The sequence below is a fragment of the Strigops habroptila genome, chromosome 6 (genome assembly GCF_004027225.2).
Source record: "Strigops habroptila isolate Jane chromosome 6, bStrHab1.2.pri, whole genome shotgun sequence".
Classification (NCBI taxonomy): domain Eukaryota; kingdom Metazoa; phylum Chordata; class Aves; order Psittaciformes; family Psittacidae; genus Strigops; species Strigops habroptila.
In genome coordinates, this window is record NC_044282.2 from 36308746 (window position 1) to 36334058 (window position 25313).

The 25313-nt window shown below is 38.9% G+C and overlaps 1 protein-coding gene across 11 annotated transcripts in view; it reads left to right on the forward strand.

Annotated features, from left to right (window-relative positions):
* KHDRBS2 (KH RNA binding domain containing, signal transduction associated 2) overlaps positions 1-25313 on the forward strand; it is a 356318-nt gene that overhangs the window by 120238 nt on the left and 210767 nt on the right. For all 11 annotated transcript variants that reach the window (XR_003991957.1, XR_003991959.1, XR_003991958.1 and 8 more), the window contains exon 3: positions 121-237. Coding sequence is in view for 1 of the 11 variants with exons in the window: in XM_030490209.1 (XP_030346069.1) it covers positions 121-237 (117 nt within the window). In the remaining 10 variants the exon portion in view is untranslated. The remainder of the gene's footprint in view (positions 1-120; positions 238-25313) is intronic.

Below are 25313 nucleotides of genomic sequence, written 5' to 3' on the forward strand. Positions count from 1 at the left end.
TCGTACCCCAATGAATTAGGCTCAGAACTATATAAACTTTAAGCAGACTGCTTATAAAATTTTATTAAGTTTTGAAAGTGTACATCTTGGTCTGAAATAATCTTGTTATTTGCTTTCTAGTTCAATTTTGTTGGGAAATTGCTTGGACCAAGAGGGAACTCCTTAAAGAGGTTACAGGAAGAAACAGGTGCAAAAATGTCCATCCTCGGGAAAGGATCCATGAGGGATAAAGCTAAGGTACTGTGTCTGGATTCTGGTTGCGATTAGTGTCAAAATATTTGTGCTTTAGCTGTTACATTTAGATTGTCTGTCTACTTATTAATGACTCAATTAATAGACCCAATTAATGGACTGACTCCAAGGCTAGTTTGTGTTTTTCAAGTTACATCAATTGCTTAAATATTGCTACGCAACACTTGCTTCCCATATAATTGTAGACCTCCACAGTTACTATATTACCAGTCTCACTTACGTAATTTGCCTAAAAGAGAAACCAGCTTAAAGTTCATTTGTTCTGAGAGAAGTCCGTTTCTCCTGGGAAAGAATAGCTTGTATACATTACTGCTGTGGGACTTTTTTAAAAAAAAGATGGAGTATTTATTCAGGCCATAATTCTCAAAAGCATAACAAGGCGAATGTTTTGCTTAAATGTGTGTAAAAATGAATTATAGATAAAAGAAAAAAAAAAGTGGTTGAAATCACTGTACGGTCAATGCACCTAAGGTAAGTATTTGTAAGGTAATGCAGCCCCACATGTATCTGACCCAATGAACAAGTAATGATTGCATTGTGGTGTCTTACTTTACAGCCTGTAGAAGAGCAGTGTTATGATTAACACAGAAACAAAGACTGCTAATTTCACTGAACTGGATATTGTCTTTAGTAATGTTGTGCATTACTCTGCTTCCCTTTCTGTCACCTCTGTCATTCCTCTCAGTAGCTAAAATAATGAAAGCAATAATATGCCAGAATAAAGGAAAGACTGATGAGGATTTTATGATTGGCATTATTTGGTCTTAGTGGTGCATATAAGCAGTCACACATGCATTATGAGGTCTCCAAGCATAACATTTAAAAAAAAACACCCCACAAACCAGATAAATTAAGCACATGGAATGTATTGCATTTTTTCAGAGCTTTCTTTATGACATTGGGCATACTGACACTTCAGTTATTTGTTTAACACTATATTTTATGATAATGAATGTTGAATACACTGCAGATTTTATTTCTAGGTATTGACAAGTAAAATATTTTATGACTTTTGGCTTATTCCTGGAATGATAAAAAATGACTCCCTGAATGATGAATGCATGTGCTGCTAAGTAGCTGTAATTTGCATCAGTACTGCACCTGCCAGCTCCATTCTCAGCCATGCACTCAGATTTTTACTGCCAAGAGTAGCAATTGCTCAGACAGGGGAGTGTGAAGGGCTTGTTACCAGCTGAAGATGTTTAAACACACATAAATGGATAGACTTAAGTCCTCTGATTTTGAGATCCGTCGCTTTTCTTATCATATGATTTGAATTTCATCTGATCATAACAAACAGTGCCAGCTTGCTAGTTATTACATTCACCATGAGTATGTCAGCAAAAACAAAATTCAAGGTATTTTTTCTCCTGTTCATAGAGTATTTAGTCCTTACGCATAACCTCAAGTTAAATATGAACTTCGCGGAAACTTGTTAGAATCGTGTAGAAAATGAAGTTCTAGAGTAAAATAGCGTTAACACAGCAGTGATGAAAGGAACTTCTTTAGAGAAGGCCCCGTAAGCGACTGTTATCTTAATCCAGTTTAGACATTACTGGCTCAAAGGAAAACAAAATCCCTGTGCAATTACAGCGAGAGATAGAAATTATCTGATCTGTGTTCATCACTGTTACCAGTTCCAAGCAAAAGAGGCTGAGAGTGATCATGGGATGGGTAATAGTTACAATTAGCATTTCAGAGAGGATATTCGAGGTTGAGATACTGGTAAAACTTAAAATATATTTGAATGTGAGCATAAATAATAACAGGAATTGCTACATCTCTAAGAAAAATACAACTTGATCTGGCTAGAACAGTTTTCTTACCATAAACCAAGCCCACTAATCCAATTTATGCAGTATTTTTTTTACTGATTTAAATTTAATACAAATTACCAAAGTCTGGAGGCTTGAGGTTGTTTCCTATGGTACAAGAAATCAGCTGATATATATTGGCGGATGAGTCTTCCTCCTGGAGGAATTTTCAAGACACATCTATGTAATTTCTTTCTGTAAACTAGAGTTTCCTTAAAGCTGCCTGTATTATGCCATGAACCATAATAGTCCGTAGGCAGACTGCAGGCACATGTGGTTTTCCCTAACGGTCCAGTGCAGCTGGATGCTGAGCTGTGTCAGAACAGCAGAAACAGAATTTCTGCTGGAAAATACTAAATACATTTGTGCCCTAAATCCATAAGTACTTAACGTTTAGAAAGAACTGATCCACTCATTTGGGGTTTTTTAGTGCCAAAATGACAGTAGGCAGATGCTTGGCTCTACAGTGAACCACTCTGGCCATATTCTGTAATTTTGGGCATATGGAGGGACAGTTTCCAGTTCTGGGAAGTGGACCCTGGTCAAGGGAGGTATATCTCCTTTTCAGAATTTCCTTATCTTCATAAAAAGAAATGTGTGGGTAAATTTCAGAGACTAAGGTATTTGTGCTATTCTCTCCAGAGCCTCAGGGGACACTTGCTAAGTGTGGCTTGAGATTTTTGATATCCGTTGTACCTACAGTGTGAGAACAGGATAGATTAATTTGAAAAGGCAACACAACTTACTATCATTTCAAATATTTATTAGCCGAATAACTCCCATTTATCTTTGACTCATAGAGAAGATACTGTTTAACATGTTGAGCAAAGCCATGACCACCAAGTATTGTGCCCACCATAAGAGCACTGCCACTTTCCAGTGAGTTCTTAGAAGAGGTTGAACTCTTACTGTCTTGCTGGCTAACATGCTGCCACTAACAGTTTTCATTCCTGTAGCAATAGAGTATTATAAATACATTTTTCAGAAAAAGGTAGTGATGAAATTTAACATAGTCATGTTGAGTTGCTTGGCTTTTGATTCTTCTCCATTTCTTTGTAAAGGTAAACAATCAATCTGAAGTGACAGTAGAAATCTCATTACAAGTGTAATGAATTGATTGTTTTCATACAATAGAAAACTTGCCTAGCGGTCTGTTGCACCAGGCTTTACACTGGTGCTGCTCCACTCGTGTGGAAAAGGTTGCTTGCTGTAGCTTGTAGCTGTGTTAGTTAATCCCAGTGTGTTGTCATGAGGTTTCAGCTCTTATAGTTTGAGATATAAATCTGAGAATTTCTATTAAAACGTCAGTTTTAATTTTTTTGAAAGGCAGAACCTGTAGGTTTACTTTCAGCCTGCTGGGAATTTTGATCTGGACATTATGCAAAATCCCTGATATGTTTCTTTCTTAGGTAAGATGTTTCTATTTCATTGAAGTACTGCTTTATCATTATTAGCTGTAAAATCTGTAAGGGAAAGATAGAACAATGTGTGACACTGGGTTTAGAAAACTGGCTCACATCTAGAAGAACCAGTAGCTAGTTCTAAATCACTATTTGGTGCTCACCCATTTAATCTTTTTCTGTTAGATTTTCCTTTGCTGTGTATGAAAGTATTACTGGCTTTTTATTTTTATCTCTACAGTTATAGCACCTTACAGCTTACAGCCATTTTATCCCACAAATGGGTTTACGACCCAGAGCAGAATTAGGCCCTCAGCATGTCTTCAAGATATAAGCAGAAGTTACAGCAGTGCACTGCTTCTGCTGCAGCACGTTTTTTTCCCTTCCTAAGTCTCTGCAGCTTCCTGATACTGACTGCTGTGAGGCTGTAAGGACTATAGCAACCAGCAACAAAGAAAAATGAAAGCAGAAGGAAAGAAACAGAAAGCAGAGCACCCCATATTTTGAAACTGAAATCTTTAAATGATTTGCAAAAGGATTGTAATCTCCATTCTCTCAGTTTTTCCGTTAAGTAAGGATGTCAACAGGTACCATGGCTTTCAAACTCTAGAGCTAGGTTTTACATGAAAAAAATTCAAAGAACATACTTTCTCCTTACACAGAGAAAACTTCAATCTGTTGGAGGCACGGATTAAAAGGAGAGACCATCTTCTGCACTCTATGGGAATATAGTCTTTCCCCAGATCATTTGTTAGGGCCCCATTCCTGACAGGAGCATCTTTTGGTTTGGTAGTTTTTGCAGCTTCCATTGGTTACCTCTCTGTCTGGCTTGCTGGTGGGAACAAACTCAAAAATATAAGGTCATTGATCTAAGATACAGTTTATTTGTGTAGTGGGACAAATTCTTCCCTTCCTGATATTCAGATGGTCCTGTCTGCGTATATCAGTATCACACATAATCAGTAGCTGCCTTCTGATAGTCCCTTATCTATCAGAAAGCTCATCAGTGTTAACAGGCATCTCCTTAATACCACTGACGAGGAACTTTGGATTTGGAAACTGGCTAGAAAGATCAATTTCTGTTATCCTTCATTATATGCAGCTTCAAGTTATATGCAACACAGTAACCTCTTGCTCTTTCAGTTTGTGGTATAAAATTTTGAGAAAATCCATTTGTTTCGGTTTCTGTCGAGTTTATTTGTTGCCCTGCTGTATGGATTTTTCCTTCCAAAGGTGGTTTGTCATATATATGTCAAATATTTAAGATGGTTTCTCTGACTTCCCTGTCTGAGTTTTAGGACCCATTTAAGTACATAGCTCATCTTGCTGCAGAGAAAACTGTCTTTTCCCTATTACCTCTTGGGTTAAGAACAGGTCTCCTTTGTTTTGGCTGGATGGCTTATCTACTCTGACCTTGCTTAGAGGAATCAGCCTTGAGGAAAACTTTTTAAAAGCTTTTTATCTGTATGTGTATGTATGGAGGGCGAGAGAGAGAGAGAAGGATGTGTGTGTAATATATATAGCTGTAACTCGTGCCTGAGCATAAGTCACTCTATATGAGCCAGTTCCTTATGATATCTTCTATGCAGTGAATAGGGATGTCTGTATTTCATGAACAATTTTAAATTCCAGTAGTATTTAACATTAAATTCTTCTATCCCCAAAAGATGCATAATCACTTACAAAGTTTCAGGATCATTTCATAAGCCATTTAATAAATGCTGTTACATATTGGTAGGAAATCCCCGGTAGCTGACACTACTTGCATTTTAAGAGGAGTATAACTGAAGTAGCATTACTCTCAGATTATCACCAAATTATTCAACACTGTTCCTTTCACTTTGGTTTAAAACTTACTGTCTTCTCGAGACATACTTGAATAAGCCTCCAGACCATTCCATGTCCTAAATGTGGATGATGTGTCACCTTTCTTTGCATTCTGAGTTTCATGCAGCTGGTAAAGAAAAAGCATCAATACCAAACCACCCATTACACCAGTCTTTCAGTAAGCAACTTGTTCCTACCTTCATGGCAGCTGGAAATTTTTTAGTTGCACCTTTATTAAAATCTTCAGTTGTAAGTGAAGACATCAAATTTGTGTCAGCAGGCTTCTACATGTTACTTATGAAAACAAGTATTACGATATTATTTTTTGTCTCTAAATTGGAGAGACATCAATTTGATAGATGGACCACTCAGGGGATAAAGAACTGGCTTGATGGCTGCAAGCAAAGAGTTGTGGTAAATGGCTCTGTGTCCAGTTGGAAACCTGTAACGAGTGGTGTCCCTCAGGGATCGGTGTTGGGACCGGTCCTGTTCAACATCTTTGTAGGCGACATGGACAGTGGGATTGAGCGCGCCCTCAGCAAGTTTGCTGACGACACCAAGCTGTGTGGTTCGGTTGATACGCTGGAGGGAAGGGATGCCATCCAGAGGGACCTTGACACACTTGTGAGGTGGGCCGATGCCAACCTTATGAAGTTTAACCAAGCCAAGTGCAAGCTCCTACACCTGGGTCGGGGCAATCCCAGGCACTGCTACAGGTTGGGTGGAGAAGAGATTCAGAGCAGCCCTGCAGAGAAGGACTTGGGGGTGTTGGTTGACAAGAAGCTTAACATGAGCTGGCAGTGTGCGCTTGCAGCCCAGAAAGCCAACTGTATCCTGGGCTGCATCAAAAGAAGCGTGACCAGCAGGTCAAAGGAGGTGATCCTGCCCCTCTACTCTGCTCTTGTGAGACCTCACTTGGAGTACTGTGTACAGTTCTAGTGTCCTCAACATAAAAAGGACATAGAGCTGTTGGAACAAGTCCAGAGGAGGGCCATGAGGATGATAAGGGGGCTGGAGCACCTCCCGTATGAAGACAGGCTGAGAAAGTTGGGGCTGTTCAGCCTGGAGAAGAGAAGGCTGTGTGGAGACCTCATAGCAGCCTTCCAGTATCTGAAGGGGGTCTATAGGGATGCTGGGGAGGGACTCTTCCTTAGGAACTGTAGTGGTAGGACAAGGGGTAATGGCTTCAAACTTCAACAGGGGAAGTTCAGGTTAGATATAAGGAAGAAGTTCTTTACAGTGAGGGTGGTGAGGCACTGGAATGGGTTGCCCACGGAGGTTGTGAATGCTCCATCCCTGGCAGTGTTCAAGGCCAGGTTGGACAGAGCCTTGGACCACATGGTTTAGTGTGAGGTGTCCCTGCCCATGGCAGGAGGGTTGGAGGTAGATGATCTTAAGGTCCTTTCCAACCCTTACTATTCTATGATTCTATGATTCTATGGTTATAGCTAGAGCCCCGTTTCCTGCAGCTTATTTTCATATAATTAGATACTCTACCTGTATGCAGTCCCCTCCCTGAAAAGGGACACAGGTCACAAGGTAGCTGTTGTTCCTCAATATTGCAGCATGTTTTCACTAGTGCAAGATCTGGCCTACTATCAGTCAAGAAGTAGCCATCAGGAATTGCTGGATCACAGAAGCACCATATTTATCTCCTGGCCATCTCTCAGCCAGTCCCTCCCGGAGGCAACAGTAAGAAAAAGACCTCAGTGAAGATTGCTGTGCTGGCAGTTCACTCAGTGAATATTCCCCAGAAGAGAAAATCTTAAATTGAACAAATGAAAAAAAAAATTATGGCCTTTTTGTCTCTCAGAGGCAAATTTTGGACTATAAATTTGAGGCTGTAAATATTGGAAACAGTCTGCCTCATTGATTCTGTAACTTATTCAGCCATGATTTCTTGGAAATAGCTATAAATACCTAACAATTTGTGCGAGCTTATGTGCTTATTAAGGGAAACTGAACTGAACCCTCTGACCTTGTTGATACGCTGGTTTTTATGAAATTATTTGGTATAAGAAAGACCTAAGTTTCTTCATACACTTGGAAAATTGGAAGACAAGTTTTTATCTTAAATTGGAAAGATGGCAGAAAAATTGAGATTACTGTATCTTCTTAACCTTGACCTGTATCAATTACTGATGACAAATTAAATTCCATAGGTTGGTTACATGCAAAGATAGGTTAAAACAATCAGGAAAGTGGGGCACTCATCTAAGTTCTTAAAATGTTTGTAATTTAAATAAAATTTGAAAATTGTTGGAATTATCTCCTTTGACTCCTATGGAAGTCTGTAAGATCTCCTACAATGCTCTCAGTATCCCAGAAATGCTGGACTATACTTGTGCTGCTGAAACCAGTGGCAGTTTTGCTGATGACCAGTGAGAGGAATAAATTGTTCTTAGTGTTTTGCAGACTGATCAAATGAAATTCAAATGCCACCTCCAAATATTTTTGTATTAGTTTTTAGACCAAGGGCCCAGTCTGAAGAGTGAGATGTTAGAATGGTTGCAGAGATTCAGCCAGATATATCTCTTTGAGTATTTCCTGCTAACTTGATTCATGGAGTGACATGGTACTTCCACGTTGGCATTTTCAAAATGGCGCTTTAACTCTGTGTTAAAAATTTCATACTCTAAGGCTGATAGTTAAAGGAATTACATTGCCCTCACACAAGAATTATATCAGACCTCAAACAGATGCTGAAAAATCCCTGTTTTATTACTGATGCAACACGGTAGTGATATTAAAAGTCTTTTCCTCCCTCACATCTGATGTTAAAACAGACTTATGTATTCTTTAACTCTGACAGAATTTTTGTAAGACTTACTTATGCTGTGTTTTTTTTAAAAAAGGCAGGACACATTCTTCTCTTTCTTCTAAATTAGACTACTTCCAAGGGGCAAAATGTTGAGGTAATGCTTCGGCTTTATTCTTTTTTTTCTGAGTTAAAAGTGATGGAGGACCATGAAACTTTAAAGGAGGCAAAGTGAGTAAGTTGCAAAAGAGAGGAACGTGGGAAGGGCAAAGATGGCCCTTAGTGAAGTAAAATATGTATTACTTGAAGTAGTGAAAGATTAAATGCGTTTTGTTTTGCCAACTTGTAAATGTTTAGTATGTTTTTGACCGGGGAAACAGTTTAAAACTTTTGTTTGTGGAATATCGTAAGGTTTTCTAAACACCCCAGCAAAGTTAGCAAAGCTGTGTACACTTGTATTATGCATTAGGAACAAGCTGATGAGTAACTCAGCTGCAATCTCCCTCTGCCTGTAATGGTGCCAGTTTGACACTCAGAAGTCCAAGTTTGACATCCAGATCTGTGCCAAACTCTAGTTGATTCCAGGTCATTCAGATTTCATCAGCCAGAGAATCATTTGGTGCTTTGTGGTGCCATTCATTCGCTGCCACTGTCCACAGGGGGACTCTGGCATTTTGCCTTACCAAAAAGGTTTGGTTCTGAGACCAAGCAGACAACTGGGAGATCCCCTTCTCCTGGACATGGCATGTGCAAACCAGAACAGCATGCTCAGTGTAAGTCCTGACACCAACATCAGTGCTCTTGGAGCAGGCAGTAACTTTTCTCAAAAAAATAAAAGATAAGGAAATAAAAATGCAGCACATTCAGGTGTGAGAGAGAGGAAGATTAAAAAAAGATACGGGGAAATTATAAATAAATTAACTCAATGGCTTACAGCAATTTGGGGAACTATAGATGTTTTCACACTGCTGTTTTTTCTCATCTATGCTTTTCAGAACAGTGATTTATATTCCAAAGTATTTTATTTATCTACATGTGGCTTCATAAAGACCAGGTTTGGTCTTGCTGAGTTTTGTTTTATGATTATTGTTCTTGCTGGTTTACACATAGATAAATGCAAAAAGAGCTGCTTCAAATTATTTGTAGCAATTACGTTAAATCCCAGGTTTCCATGCATAATGTTATCTGTACTCTTGAGGATCATGATAAATACTTTTAATATACTTTAATGGGTTACTGTTATAAGGAATTCTGCATTGCCTCAATAGAGGCAGCATTAAATTAAATTACAGTGCACACAATTAAATAGAATAATGAAAAAAATCAGACTTGGAGCAACAGCTCTTTGGAGTTCTCTGAAATTTGATTTCATGATAAACATAATAGGAGAAGATGGTGAGTGGTTAAATAGATAAGCTAGACATTGTTTTGTTTGTTATATCTCCATCAGGGATTAATGTTCTTTTATTCAGAGACATTGATTAGTCTCTGGATTATTTTTCTGATTGATTACTGTTCTAATGTAGCATTCCTTTTTCATTTGTCTACCCAATATCAATATAACTTCAGAGCTATAACTTCATTGTGGTACAGTTGTTATGCAATCTGCATAATTTGTGGCTTCTCAATAACAGCTGTAAGGAAATCCATACAGATTTAAATTCAGCTTATAGCCATATAGTACCAAAAAACCCCACCTTCCTTTCCTCTTCCCTGAAAAAGAGAAATACTAATTTTACATATTCTCTGACAGCAGCTCCTTTCAAAGAATGCTGAAGCAGGAGTGATCTGTTATCCCTGCAGAATCTACCCCACTCCTAAGGACACCTGTGGTTGTGCTTGAGGCTTTCAGGTTCTTTTCCCTTTTTTGCACTGGTATGATATTTTACCTGTTTATAAAGTTGGATATTCCACTGTCTTAAATCAGATCCATGCCATTAATAATTCAAAAAAGAATGACTTTTTATTTTTATAGAATTTGGGAAGGAGGTGGGAGGGGTAGTGGTTAGCAGTTAAAATATGCAGACAAAGCCTTGCCATGATCCACATCTTCTGTCATCTTCTGCCTTTCACGCTATTGGAGAAGTTTGTTTGAAACAGAGTCTTTCGAAGTAACCCTGGCACTTAAACTCAGACCCTAATCTCGCAAACTGTGTTTAGAAGACATAGGAACGTGGTTGGGATTTTTTTAGTTTATGGATGTGCAAGTGCTTTGCTGAATTTAGGCCTTACATGCAGGTCCTTCCATTCTATGCTTACAAACACTTGTTGTGAAAGTCATTGACTGCATGTTGTGTGTTTGTTCTTTGGTGCTCCAGCAGATGAATGATTTAAGGGTTATCGATAAACTTTGAAGAATTCATTTAAGAGTCACTTTTAGAAGTGAGGAAAAAATAATAAATAAACTGTTCTGGTTTTCTGTCCATCTACAAGTCCCACTTCATCTCCTGTTATATTAAAGAAGTCTGTTACCAAATGTTTTTTATCTGGCATGAGAGGGAAAGAAGAAGAATGTTTCCTTTGTATTATGTTGTTAATCCTTCTCCAGAGGTCCATTTTATGGGTTAGGGAGATGTAGGGAATGGCCAGCAATCCTTACTTCCTTAATTAAAAACATAATTAACCATGCAGATAACTCTTAACTCTAGTGTAACACTGGTATTATATTGAGTCTCTGGCTATTAAGAGGCTTGATCCATAGGTGCATATGTAAGTCCAAAAAAATGTTTCACATTTCTTTAAATTGATGTAGCAAATGTGTGCTCCTGAATAGTTTGGCAATAAATTATTAATTCTGTTTTGCTGTTTCAAGGCCAAACTGTTAGTGTCAACTGTTGCAAACAGAATTAATATTTTAGTTTGTCCTTTCAAAGATTTAGCTGCAATTGCTAAAACATGCTTCACAGAAATTAATCTCAGTCATCACACAATGAAATGTAAGAAACTTTTTTTTTTTAACCTAGTTTTAAGCAGGAGGCTCAATCCTGGTGCTAAAAAGTCCATAGTAAGAAATGATGTGATATTGAACCTCTGAATCAAAATCGTGTTTGTTGTTTGGTTTTTTTTTTTTGTCCTCTTGATGATCCAGATCCCAGAAAATTTGTAATAAGGATCATATAAGTCTCCATCTTTTACAGTTCCTGTGCTGGAAATAGCTACCTTTAGTTTTGTCTGTTTTCTGCCATTTTCTCTTTCCTCTTTTTTTATTACATAACCAGAGCAAAGTAGCGAATCTGCAGATTTGCTTTCACATCCCACGGTGCAGGCAGCTGTCACAGGGAATAAAGTGGTGTCTCACACTGCTAACTAGATTATATACAGTCTTTGATTATTAATGTAGATGGATAATCCTTATTATCTACACCAGATATTTCTGGGGGAGAAATTTCTTATCATGAGTTTTGCACTATTCCAGTTCTGAGTGGTCAGCTTGTTCTGTGCCTACTGCCCAGCACTACCACACAAACGGATAAATTCTCACTTGTGAATGCTTTGTTCTGAACATCACAGTATGTACATGGGGAGAGAGATTCCTCCAGTAGCTCTCTAATGCAAATTACTCTATAGGACCTCCGAATAGCGAATGTCAGCCACCTCCATAAGACAGCTATTCTGTCTTTGGACATCTACATATTCTAGATGCATGGGTTGCATCGCACTGTCTTCACTGACCTACATAACTAACTTTGGCTCCACACCTGACTCCTGGGGAGCTAGAAGTACGTGAGATGGCTAGTGGCTGTTCCTGATCCCACAGTGACTGAGAGAGTGAGACTATTCAAATTCCTGTTTCACTTTGAGGAAGCCAGTTCTGTTTCAGGTTCTAGAAACAAGAAAGGCAAGTGTTATGTCAAAACTTTTGTCCTGAGAATCCACTTTTCTTCAGGTTTTTAGGGAAGAACTGTTCATTCATAATTTCTGTCTTCTTGTGTGAATGGGAATTTTATTAATTTTATCCACCTCCATGTATTTTTTTACATATTTGTTATGTTTCTACAGCTTGAGAACATAGGACTCCTCCTGTAGTATTTAAGTACACAGTCCAAAATCTTTTCTTAAGAATACAAACCAGCTACTCTAAATGCCAGCCTAGCTGTTCTTTGTAACTTGAATTGTTCTGTGAGTTGTAGTGAAAATATCCAGAGATTTGCAGATCTCAGCAGGTTGGGGCACTCCACTCATTACCCATATGCATAGTATACTCTGAAAGTACATGAAATCTCCTTCATGTTACACATTATCTATTGGTAAAGTAAAAATTAAAATAAAAAAAATAAAGTAAAATTAAAATTTCTCATTTACACAAGCTCCTATGCTATTTCTAATTTTGTTTATGGAGCTGGAAGCATTGGTGCCATTGGAAGGATACAAAAAAAAGTTGTCTAACATACCATGCATATTGTGAGTAATCTGTGGTGCCCCAAATACCATTCATACACAGTTGCTGGTAATGCTTTTAACTTTATGGTGATAGGCCATATTCAGTGGATTAGCACTTGTAATAATATTGTTGGCTTCTTATTTTGAAGTATTCAGGTGAAACATTACTGTTGTGTATTCTGCATGAAATTTAAAATAATGTGGAGAATGAACTTAGAAATTATGGTGTTTTTAAATGAGGTTCACATAGGGTAACTGCTTTGCCTAACAAATATACAATATGTATTATTATCCCTAGATGCATATTCAGATATAGAATAATTTTAATGCACATTCATGATTAAATGAAAATTATTACATAAATTGCATTAAAGTATATCAGTATTAAGAATTGCTAGAATAGTTTATAAATAAGGTTCTGAAAGTATGCAAAGTATAGTGAATAAGATGTCACTCAATATCAGAATCATCTGGAATTTTGGCCTAATACATATAAATAAATATATTTCAAATGTACCTGGCAGTCTATTCATGAAGGGAACAGTCTAGTACCAGAAATAGATGAAAGGATTTTACTTGTATAGCTTAAGAATGCAACAGTAAGACCTTCTATATAAACTTAGTTATATTTTTTCATGTGGGCTTCAGTGAAAAAGGGCTTATGGCAGATCATAGACCATGGCAGCTTTTTGTACGGACTTTTGTTTCCAAACTGGTCTTCTCCATGTCTCAACTATTAAATTTGCTTGTATTATATGGCAATAAAGCCAATTTTTCATGTTTTGTTTTATGCTATTTGTAGAATATAGCACAGAACTGGAATCTACAAGTTGTCATAGTATACTGAATTATTAACTCATCTGGTGTTATTTCCTGGCTCTGGAAACAGTATTCAGTGTTTTAGAAAATTATGAGTGGAGAAATAGGGGCAGATAATATTCCTGGATAATTGAAAAAGCTAATATGATTGAGGAGACAATTCCTTCTATCACCTTATACCATGAAATACAAGATCAAATGACCCTTCATAATACATTAGCTAGCATAGAAGCATATGTTACGCTTTTTCATTCAGCATGCCTAATTAAATTTTGCTAAGCTATTTGTGCAGATTTCTTGTTGCATTGTATCAAGAAATGTCATTAGAAAAAATATATTTTGTGTCTTTTGAATAGATTATATGTGTGGGACTGAAAGTATGGTGGGAGTATTGCAGGCAAATATAGAAGAGATTCCTGATATCAGAAAGAAAGTCTAAGAAAGAATATGTTTAGGTAAGAGTTCCAACAAAGCTCTGACAGGTGATACCATTCTAACAGGTTTCCGTATCTTGAGTTTTGATTTATTTCTTTCATTTTCTGCAAGTTAAAGAAAAGGGTTTATAGACTGCAAGGAAGTGTCATTGCTTTAAGACTCAAATATTATAGGGCATGAAAAACTGGGACTTCTTCTATGCACCATGATATATTTGTGATAGTTTGTTCCTTTATTTCTGTAAATGATTCATGATGTATGTTCTCATTTTAATTTTAAATACAGAAAAGTCATTCATTATATATCGAAAAGGCCACAGTTGAGTATCATTAAGAAGATACATGTGTTTCTGGACTGATAGGAGTGTATCTGGGTGATTTGAAATGTTAAAAATTATACTGTCATCCTTTGGCATGCCAGGGTACAAAAATAAAAATGCTGAGAGAACACATAAAATGCTACTTTTGTATTGTTTATTCTTTTCTAGTTTCTTTAGATGCTTTTGGTGTCTGGATCACTGTAGCCTGTTGGATCTTTGAGCTGCCTTTAGAATCATAGAATCATAAAATAGTAAGGGTTGGAAAGGACCTTAAGATCATCTAGTTCCAACCCCCCTGCCATGGGCAGGGACACCTCGCACTAAACCATGTAGTCCAAGACTCTGTTCAGCCTGGGCTTGAACACCGCCAGGGATGGAGCATCCACAGCCTCCCTGGGCAACCCATTCCAGTGCTTCACCACCCTCACTGTAAAGAACTTCTTCCTTATATCTAACCTGAACTTCCCCTGTTGAAGTTTGAAGCCATTACCCCTTGTCCTACCACTACAGTTCCTAAGGAAGAGTCCCTCCCCAGCATCCCTATAGACCCCCTTCAGATACTGGAAGGCTGCTATGAGGTCTCCACGCAGCCTTCTCTTCTCCAGGCTGAACGGCCCCAACTTTCTCAGCCTCTCTTCATACGGGACTTGCTCCAGCCCCCTTATCATCCTCGTGGCCCTCCTCTGGACTCGTTCCAACAGCTCCATGTCCTTTTTGTGTTGAGGACACTAGAACTGTACACAGTACTCCAAGTGAGGTCTCACGAGAGCAGAGTAGAGGGGCAGGATCACCTCCTTCGACCTGCTGGTTATTTACATGTGTTTAGCTGGTTTTTTTTAATGTTGGATTTAATTTCTCTCCTATTTGTTACTCTATTCTGAGTTTAAGGAGATCATTTTATTAAATCTGGACAATTTCCAAGTCTTTAGATGTTTATTCTTTCTGTACCTGCACAGCCCCTGGTGTGCACCTGACATAGAGACACTAAATTCTGTAAGAGCCCAAGGACATGCTTGTCTTTGAAGTTTGAGGAAGCTCAGGCATAAAAGCAGGGGCAACTTCACTGTGTTCCATGCATTGCTATTCACATCACCGCAGGTGAACTCTTGCATTGTTCCATCCTCCAGGAGAGGCTGTGAGCCTGCAGTGGCCATAGCCTAGAGGACAACACTCTTTGTATATAGCCAGCTATTGTCCATCCCTGAAGTTGGGTGGCGTGAATACAGTGAACACAACATCAAAATTTCATAAGAAGGAGCTCAAGATGCTTCTTTGGCTTAGTAATGGTTGTATGATCTTCTTCACTGTGAGGATGGTGAGGCACTGGAACAGGTTGCCCAGAGAAGTTGTGGATGTTCCATTCCTGGCAGTGTTCAAGGCCAGGTTGGATGGGGCTTGGAGCAACCTGGTCTAGTGGAAGGTGTCTCCGCCCATGGCCGGGGGGGTGGAACTAGATGATCTTTACGGTCCCTTTAAGGTCCAAACTATTCTGTGATTTTGTGATTCTGTGACACAAATGCACACTTAATTTGAGCAGGTGTAAAGATATTTGGATTTGCAGCATCCAGCCTCAATGTTTATGTGTATCCTAAAGGATAGTAAGAGCATACATTTTTCACCATCTTAAGCTCCAAAGACTTCACAGGTAAATGCTAGAGCTCGAGTTTGAATTCAAACCCATATTTAAACAAAGTCTAGATATGGTCAGGTAGCTTCTTCAGTGACTTTGGACAGGGTTGAGTAGAAGAAATTCTCGAACATGACTTATTTGTATTCTACTGTTACTGCTCAGATAGATACTGATGTGGGAAAACTCTGTTGTTCTATATTTTATGTCTGAAAAATTAAGTTGTATAGTTCACAGGTTTGTGCACAATTCTTACATAATTAGATTAGTATGATTTGCAGAATGTTTTCCCACTCCTTTGTCCTTTTACATCGTTCTTAATGTATTCAGGTGCATACTGAAATCTCATTAAGAGGTTTGGGTGGTATGAATTTTTGACAGGCTATAGTGTCTTTATTGGAGAAAACTTCTTTATTGAGCCTGAAAATACGTGGGGTTTGTACCCATATTTTTTCTTACCTTAGTGAGACAAAGATCAAAGTTACCAAGATGAGTATGAATAATAGTTCCTAAATACTAGATTGCTGTGTATCATTTTTTAAATTTTCATCTAAAAATAAAAAATAGGCTACTTGGCTGTTATCGATTGATTATGTTTATGTGTAAGAGAACATAATAAATCTCACATTGTGGTTATTACATAATTGGAGCTTATTAGCTGGTTATATCTTGTTTTCACTTTTCCTCTCTTTCACAATGAAATACGTTCTTATTGTTTCTCCATTCCTGATTTCTTCACTGGCCTTTATTTTTCAAAATCTTATGAATATGAATATTATTTCAAAAGGGTTTGAGGCACTCTTTTTAGGCATTTCATAAATGCGTTTCTGGCGGAGTATTGGTTCAGGTGAACAGTCTTTAAATACTGCATTTCAATTTAGTTTTGACACAGATAAGAAAGACCTATCAAGCAGCTTTTGTAAAAATGACACCACAAGTATTTTGTGCAATATAATATAAAGAGAATGCTGAAATACAAAGAAAAGTGACATTTCTCTAGAGGATATGCAATTGCAATATGGCATAAAATATTCTGAAGAACAGCATATAATTATCTTTTGAATTTGTATGTAAACTCTGAAGCCAAAAGCGTTCCTGAAAATGGAAGACAATCAGCTTCTTAATAACATCATCCATCAAAGATAAACTTTTAAAGGAAGAAGCATCAGCACCAACATATTTAGCCACAGTAAAAAGAAATGAGTTAATTAATATAGATACAGTGTTATCTCTGACATGGTATAACAGAGAGCATAGATTTAAAAAAAAACAAACAAATGTACTCTTATTTACTGAAGCTAGCAAATGTGGATTCCATCCAAGGAAAAAAAATACTGTCTACTAGAGATTGACTAGTGTGTGATTTGGGAAAAAATAAACATCCTTCTACCTGCCAAGACCATGTGTTGTGGGTAAGCCCAGCTGTCAGCTAAGTACCATGCAGCTGCTCACTCACTCCCTGCCCCCTCCAGCTCCCAGCTTGACCCGAGCAGTGATCGCTCCATCCCTGGTAACTCCCCCCAGTTCATATACTGGGCATGACGTGCTGTGGTATGGAATACCCCTTTGGCTAGTTTGGGTCAGGTGTCCTGTCTCTGCTCCCGCCCAGCTTCACGTGCCCCTCCTCACTGGCAGAGCTGAGAGACTGAAAAGTCCTTGATCGGAGAAAGCGCTGCTGAGCAACAACTAAAAACATTGGTGTATTATCAGCACTGTTCTCAGACTAAAACTAAAACACAGCACTGCACCGGCTGCTAGGAAGAAAAGTAACTCTATCCCAGCTGAAACCAGGACACCATGCAGGCCTTGGCAATGTTTTTTATGTCAGGTTCCTGCCCTACTTTCACCAGTCCATCTTCTGCACTTCCACTGACCAACCAAAACTTTGGCCATCTCATCTAAATCCGTGTTGTGGGTGAATACAGCTCCTCATTGAGATGCATAAATGTAGGTGGCTACATGGAAAGGAAGTGCTTAAACTTATGTTGGAATTGGTGGAGATTTAATGACAGGGGTACAATAACCTCTTCATCTGGCTAAATTCAGCTGTTTTACTTAAGGCATGCTAAATGGCTGTATGGACAATGTTGAGTACTGATTTGCTTTAATATCAGTGTCCTGTGCCATTTTAAGTGCCCTAGGGTATCTCACCCACCCTGTACTGAGAACTTGGACCTTAGCAAACACTTGCCTCCCACCCTTCATGTTTGTGAAACTTCACATATCCACCAGTGTGACCTGGCATACTCTGTGTAACATGCCTCATATTGCCTGGATAATTACCTATTGTGTGTAAAATGGCTTTTAGTGTATGTGTATAGCTGTGGACCAAGTATTCTTTTTTTTAAAAATTGAGGGTGTTAATGTTATTCCTGTGACTACTGTTTATTTCTGAAGTTCTGAATTTCTTCTGGCTAGATTTTATTTTTACCTGGTTACTCTTTCCTGGGCATACCTTTGTTCCATATAATGTTCTGACTCAAAAGTTGTTTAGCTGGAACTTAATGTGGAATTCCTAAATCCTTCTTGTACCTCTGCTACCTGCTATGAATGCCGCTTTCATCACCTGTGTATGTTTAAACAGAATCGTTTTTATATTTGGTTCTGCAGTTTCTCAGTGTTTCCAGTCTCCAGTTTTGCTGCTAGACTGAACTTCTGAGTCTCCTAAACATTTTGCCAGCTATTCAGTAGTATTCATTTCAGGCCACCAGCATTGCTGCTGTGTACACAGCAGTTGTCTTACTTGCTGTGTCCTTTCTTCTTGTGCTTGAAAGCCCTTTTCTCTTCTCTAATCACTGGGCTTTGGCAGCCCGGGGCTTTAAAGAGCAGGCAGGGTGTCTCACAAGTTGTCGGTCTTGATTTCCAGAGTAAGCTCCATAAAGAGGGTGCTGTGGGTAACACCACTACCATTAGGAAGCACAGCTCAGTGTTTTTTCACATGTGTACAACATTCGCATTAGCAAAACCCTGCATCAGTAAGTGTGATGTCAGTTAAAGCAGACACAGTGGTCAGTGGGAATTGGCAGCAGCCACTGCATCATTCTTCCATCTCTTGTCTCCCTGGCCTGAGGGGACTGTTGTCCAGAGCATGTGTGAGAAGAGATGGCTCCGCATAGTTCACAGGGTTTGTACTTTCATTGAGGAAGTAGACGTATATAAAATTGGCTTTTAAAGTGTAATATTCTACATTGGAGTCCAGATTTTCCTCCAAGAATGTGGAGCTTCAAAAAAGAGGTACAGAGTGGCACTAGCTACTCTGGTGAGTACTGGGTAGCCAGTACTAGGTGAGGACTGGGTAGCCAGCCTCACAGTTGCTTGCAGCCTCCCAGCCAGTCTGCAGTGCCATAAAAATCACACTGGGAAATTCCAGAAATCCCGGAAAGATGAAGTGGCAGATGATGGCTTGAAGTCACGTAATTCAGTAGATATGAAGCAGCATTTCACAAAACTGGAATATACAAACAAACTTCAAAGTTCTGTCAGAAGTGTTGGCTTCTGACAGTGGCTGTCCCACTGATGAACTGTTTCATATTTTGAGTCTCAGTTTCTAGATAGACATAAAGCACACACTGGTTCCTAGCTACACACACTCATTCTAGAAACTTCTGAGCTGTTATAAAATGCTTTACTAACTTATTTTTGCCTAAATGGAGTATCAGGAAAGAGCTGCCGAGGAATACCCAGCAGTGCTGTAGTCAGGAAAATCTTCATGATGCTTGCTTGGGAGCACAGCTGATAAACCATTCGCGTGAATTAAACATTTTTCTGCTTGCTTTAGTTTTGAACAGTTCTTCTCCTCAGGCATGCATCAGATATTATGTGATCTTTCCAGCCTGGGTGATACGGATAAAATAATTTTGTTTTTCTGGTAAGAGTATTCATCTGAGTAATCATCCTTACTGATTTTTACCGTTCCCTCTAAACAGGAGGTGGGGAAAGAGATTTTCGAAGTCTGTTGTTATATACTGGGATGTATTTCTGTCTGAGGAAAAGTTTTGTGCCATTATATCCAGTATTTATATTGGAAGTGGTTTGACATGCAACATCTTTGCAACCATGCTCTAAGGCTGTAGGAAAGATTCAGATGTGGTTTCCTGATCCTCCTTTTCTGGCAGTTGGAAACGTGTTGTAATAAAGGGATGACTTCAGAGAAAGCTCCTCTCAAACCTAGGCATGCTTATGTCAGAAGATCTTGTTCCTTGTTTTCCCGCTAGGCATCAATTTTCTTATAATGCATATCTGCCAGGTGGAGTTCAGCTCCATCATCTCCTTCCATCCACAGATAACCCAACAGGCTTATTGACTTGTCCATTGCAACACTGAACCTGTTTTATTATTTCCCTTACATTTTCTGTAATGTTTTGCAGTAGATCTTCAAGTCAATAATGGATTCACTAAGAAGAAAATGAAAGTGTGGGGCATGAAAAATAGGGTTCATGAGCCTAGAAATGCGTATGATAACAATGCTTGCTTGGTGTAAAAAGAGGGGTTTACCTTTCAAAAGTAACAAGTTAGAATGTAACTTCAAAATAAAGTGAGAAGACTTAATGACCATGGGCCTCGTTCACTTAATTTCCAGAATGTTGATGGCACTCCAGCAGTGTCAAGGGCAACTCAAGAGTTTTGGTGTCTTCCTGAGAGCATGTGGATTTGAAGAAACAGGGTACAAGGCAGGATGCTGGGGAAGGGTAGATTGGATATTTATTTAAACAGTGTCATGGTTTAACCCCAGCTGGCAACTAAGCACCAGACAGCCGTTCGCTTTACTCCCACCCCAGTGGAATGGGAGAGGATCAGAAGAGTAAAAGAGAGAAAACTCCTGAATTGAGAGAAGGACAGTTTAATACATAAAGCAAAAGCCATGCACACAAGCAAAGCAAAACAAGGAATTCATTCACTGCTTCCCATGGGCAGTCAGGTGTTCAGCCATCTCCAAGAAAGCAGTGCTCCATCACGTGTAACTGTTTCTTGGGAAAACAAAATGCCTAAACTCTGAACATCCCCTCCTTCCTTCTTCTTCCCCCAACTTTATGTGCTGAGCATGATGTCAAATGCTCAGCATAGGACGGTATATGGTGCATCCATTTGTCCCAGCTGTGTACCCTCACTTCTTGTGCACCCCCAGCCTACTCACTGGTGGGGTGGAGTACGGAGCAGAAAAGGTCTTGATTCTGTGTAAGCACTGCTCAGCCATAGCTAAAACATCCCTGTGTTATCAACACTGTTTCCAGCACAAATCTAAAACATAGCCCCATACCAGCTACTGTGAAGAAAATTAACTCTATCCCAGCCAAAACCAGGACAAACAGCGAAACACAGGAGCAGGCATAGGATGAGTTAATCAGTCTTCTTTATTCATCCCTTTTCTGGTAGCTTCTTTAGTATTTGAGCAGTCAAGTTTTCCTAGAAAATTTTAGAATCACATCCAGAAATACTTTTGGTAGTCTACTTTTCCTAATTCCATGTGCCTAAAATGCTCACCCACGTAGGGAAGTGAAATAACATTGTGGTCAATAAATACTAGGGAAATTCAGCTCACTGGCTAATCTCATGTAAAAGGCATTGACATCAAAAGTCTGCTGCTAGGTACTTTGGGAGGAAAAAGCAAAGGTCAAAATTCAGTAAATTAAATACTCATTGCACATTATTTACACAGCTACACTTCATGCCCATAAATTAGAGACCTTTCAAACCAAAATCTGCGCCGTTGCTGCTGTGTTAACATATTTGTATATGCAACTTAATATGAGAAATAAGGTCCTTTTTTTAAATTATGTTACTTCAGAAAAGACTATTAATATTTTCTTTAGAATGCTCCTAGAAAACTGAAAGTTGCTAAGCCCTCATGGTGTCTAAGGGAGACTTTTCCTTTGTCCAGCCTTCTCTCAGTGAACCCAGGAACGTAGTATTTGTGTTGAAAATTGCTGCATGTGGGATTTCATGAATTATTTCTTGTGCAGCTTGGTATGTTGTTTCCTCTTTCCTTGCGCTTCTATAGATCAAGTAACTTTCAGGCCATTTAGGAAACCACTTAGGAAATGTTAGCCATTTAAGCAGAGTTTTTTTATCCTGTAAGTATTTAAATTGCCATGACCTTCTTGGTAGTTAGCATATCAGACTTTCCTGAGTGCTTAGAAGATAACTGGGTTTGCCTTTAAGAAAAAGAGGAGTATTAATTTCAGAACCTTTCCAGTATGGGTCCATTTACTTCCCAAAAGGAAGAAAGCTTCTCAACAAAAAATTAATGGCATTTATCCTCTGGAAAATAGCATCACAAAATGAGGTCTCAGGTGGCAGAGGCCTGAGTCCGTAAACCCACACAGCATACTGTAATATGGATACTTCCCTGTTTGTGTTTGTATGCAGTCCAGTTTTGCCAGTATAGTATTGTATCCAGCTTAAACTAGATTCAGACCTACACCAGCCAAGTCTGCACTTGACTAGGTTGTCCCATGAAGTGTTAGCAACTCACCTTGTCATCGTCTTGGAGATCCTTGGTTCAAGGAACTTACTTCCATGGTACACATATTCTCTGGGATCTGACGTAAGAAGAAAAAAAGAGAGGAGAGTAGTTGGACTGGGGCTGCTGCTTTTCACATCCATTTCATAGGGAGGATTTTGAGATATCTGGCGCTGTGGGGCACAGCAACTGTGCAAAGTCCATGGGACTTCCCTCAGTGGCACTTCCCTTCCATGACCCCAGGGCACAATTCTGTTGCATTCAGATGAGAATAATGGAGGATGAAGGGCAGAAATGGTCTATGGAGTGTTTTTAAAGTTATGGATGATTGATTCTGTGGTGGATAATACTGTGGTCAGACTGATGCTTATTTTCCTAACCGCCCCTTCCAGGTTTTTTTCCCCAAAGGACTTCACGGCTTAATGCAGGAGTGAAGATAACACACAGGGTTGTTTGAGTGGGCAGTTGTCCATCCCCTGCAGCTGCAGGCTGCTGCTTCTGTCTCCTCAGAGCAGGCAGCACCTTTGCTGCCAGACCTCCAGCTGGAGCTGGCGAGCTCTGTGGGCTTTGCTGGTGTCTGTGCCTCGCCCTGAGCAAAATTCAACTCCTTATGAGTTCAGAAGGTAAGAGTCCAAGAAGTTAGAACTGAATGCATGACTAATTGGTACAGGGTCAATAACTGGCCTATTTAGGATTACTCTATTTCATTAAATTTCAGTGCAGAGGTTTGACTGCATTCAGCAGTTCTGCAAACTGGGTTTGCTTTATGATAAGCTGTCAATGATAACCTTTTCTCATAATAACCTCTGGAACAAAAGGGTCCCTTAGCCAGGCCATACCCAGTACTACACACATTCTGGTACAGGGAAACCTGCATGTTTTTATTACCAAATGCAGATTTTCTTAAACAAACTACATATACTTTTGCTATGAAAATATTTTGTAGGACACGCTTTTTAAAAGATAATGCTCTCAGTTATTCCTCGTTACTTTGTATTTCTGGCACTGTCTGCTGTTGGCTACTCTTCCTGCTGTTTTTCACCCTACAGACAGTTCTCAGACCATCCCCAACCAAACCCAAAACCTCTCCTGAGATGGAGATCAGTCCTTATTGGAGGCAGTCTCACCTAGAAGAATGCTTTGATTCATTTTCCATTGTTTAAAGATGAAATGTGTAAGCATTATGTGTGGGCTTTTAAGGAGTACTGGTATTTTATTTCTCCATGTACAAGCGGAATATTTTCCCATTACCTTTCAACAGAAAGATAATGGGAAAGACTGTGCAACAGCATTTTCTTTCCCCTAAGGATGGTAGCCTGTCATCTCTATTCATCTTCTACACATTATTGTCACCTGCATGCTTTGTTCCAGTGTGATAAATTTTTACACCAAATTCAGAAAACTAGTGATATTTGAGAGAAAATAATCCCCCGGACAGGAGGCTGTGGGCAGAAAGATGGAAGTGGACAGGGTTAAATTTGTGCCAAGTGATGAGTTCTGTGGCCTATTTTGTTTTTCTTCTCTATTTTGGTTACTGTGAGATTTCTGAATCTCAGTAACAAAATAGCTAGGAACATTCCCCTGTTTTTTTCTTCTTGTTGGAGATGATTCGATATACTTTATAAAATGCAAGTCATCCTATGCACTTCAAAGGGATGCTTGTCTGTTTAAAGTTGTACATATTCATTAGAGTCCACATTAATGAGGCCATTCATACCGCAGCACCCAGTGCATTTAATCCAAATGACAGCTCTGAGCATCATCAGAATAGAAAAGGATAAATAGTGAGTGTTCCCATCCATGTTGCTATTTTTTTTCACTTTTTTTTTTTTTTCTCAATACTTTCAGAAGACAAAGTTCTTGATTGTTTTTGTTGCTCAGGTTATACTGTTGACGTATGCTGGAGGTTTGCAGTGATGCATAACAATGTACTTTATTGTACATTATAGCAGTGTGTTCCATAGTGCTAAGATCCTATTTGTTCAAGACATTTTGTGAGATGCTGACTTAACACCATTTAAGCAATGTTAATGTGGGTTATGAAGTAAATTGTCTTTGCATTTATATTAGTACTGCCTCTAACTGAAAGCAGTGTTAATATTAAAAATTAAGAGGAGGTATTAATGCTTCTTTTCCCACTAAGTTGTTTACTATTAAATGTAATTAATAGCTGCATTAAGTATTCTAGTTCAAAGTATTCTGCTGGGTTGTTTGTTTTTTCCCATGGTCTTCTGTCTGTCATCATCAAAAACGTGGTTTGGGTAGGATAATTTCTGCTGAGGTTTCAGTTATAGCACCCAACTGACTTGTTTTTCATTGCTAAAGTTGAGCTCAATACCTGTATTCCAAGGAAGTGCACAGATTTTTCTTAAGTGTCATTGTCTATAAAAAGGCAATGTTTTATTGGATATTTTGCAGTTTACTGGTTTACTAGCAAGTTACAGAATTACTACCTCTGTGCTCCAAGTTGAAAGAACCCTATGTTAAAAACAGTGAAATATAAATTGCCAATTACATCTCCTTGCTTTACTGCAAACTTGAAAATTTTGGATCACATTATTCATTTCAATTGAGTACTGTTTTTTGTACCAGCTCCTGCTAGTGTTACAGAAACATCTAGAGAGAACAGCAGAGTATTCCTAAAGAAGAAAATCTTAAAATGTCAAGTGCAAGGAAAATGTTAATCTTTGGTATTAATGAAATACTTAAAATTTTCTTTGTAAATACATGGATACAAAATTACTGTCCATACCCCAAATTTTCCTTCCACACCATTTAGTGTTATCCCTTTGGGATTAGAAAGCTGCTGAAAACCAGTGGGGAAAACAAACATTAGCAAACTCATCAGCTCATAAATTCTTGGTCAGGAGACGGAGAGCTGTCCTAGCCCTCGAGCAGGCAGCTTAGCTGGGTCCCCTTGGCTGGGAGGGAGTGTTCCCTGTGGTGACGCTCAGCTGAATCGAAACCAGAGGTATCGTGGTTTGCTGTGCTGGAGGGTAGCATCAAAGCATTTCCTTCCTGGGATGGAAAACAGGGAAGAAAATTGGCTCTCAAGTAGTCTCTAAGACGGAGTATTTCTGGGGGCTCTTCCTATTACTTAAGCAGCTTATGGTGCGTGCTGTGTTCCGGTTGACTAAATCCATCACCCCTTGCTAAATGACTAGTGCAGGACCACAAAAGGAGTTCATGTCACAGCTGAGATTAGAGTACCTATGCTCTTAG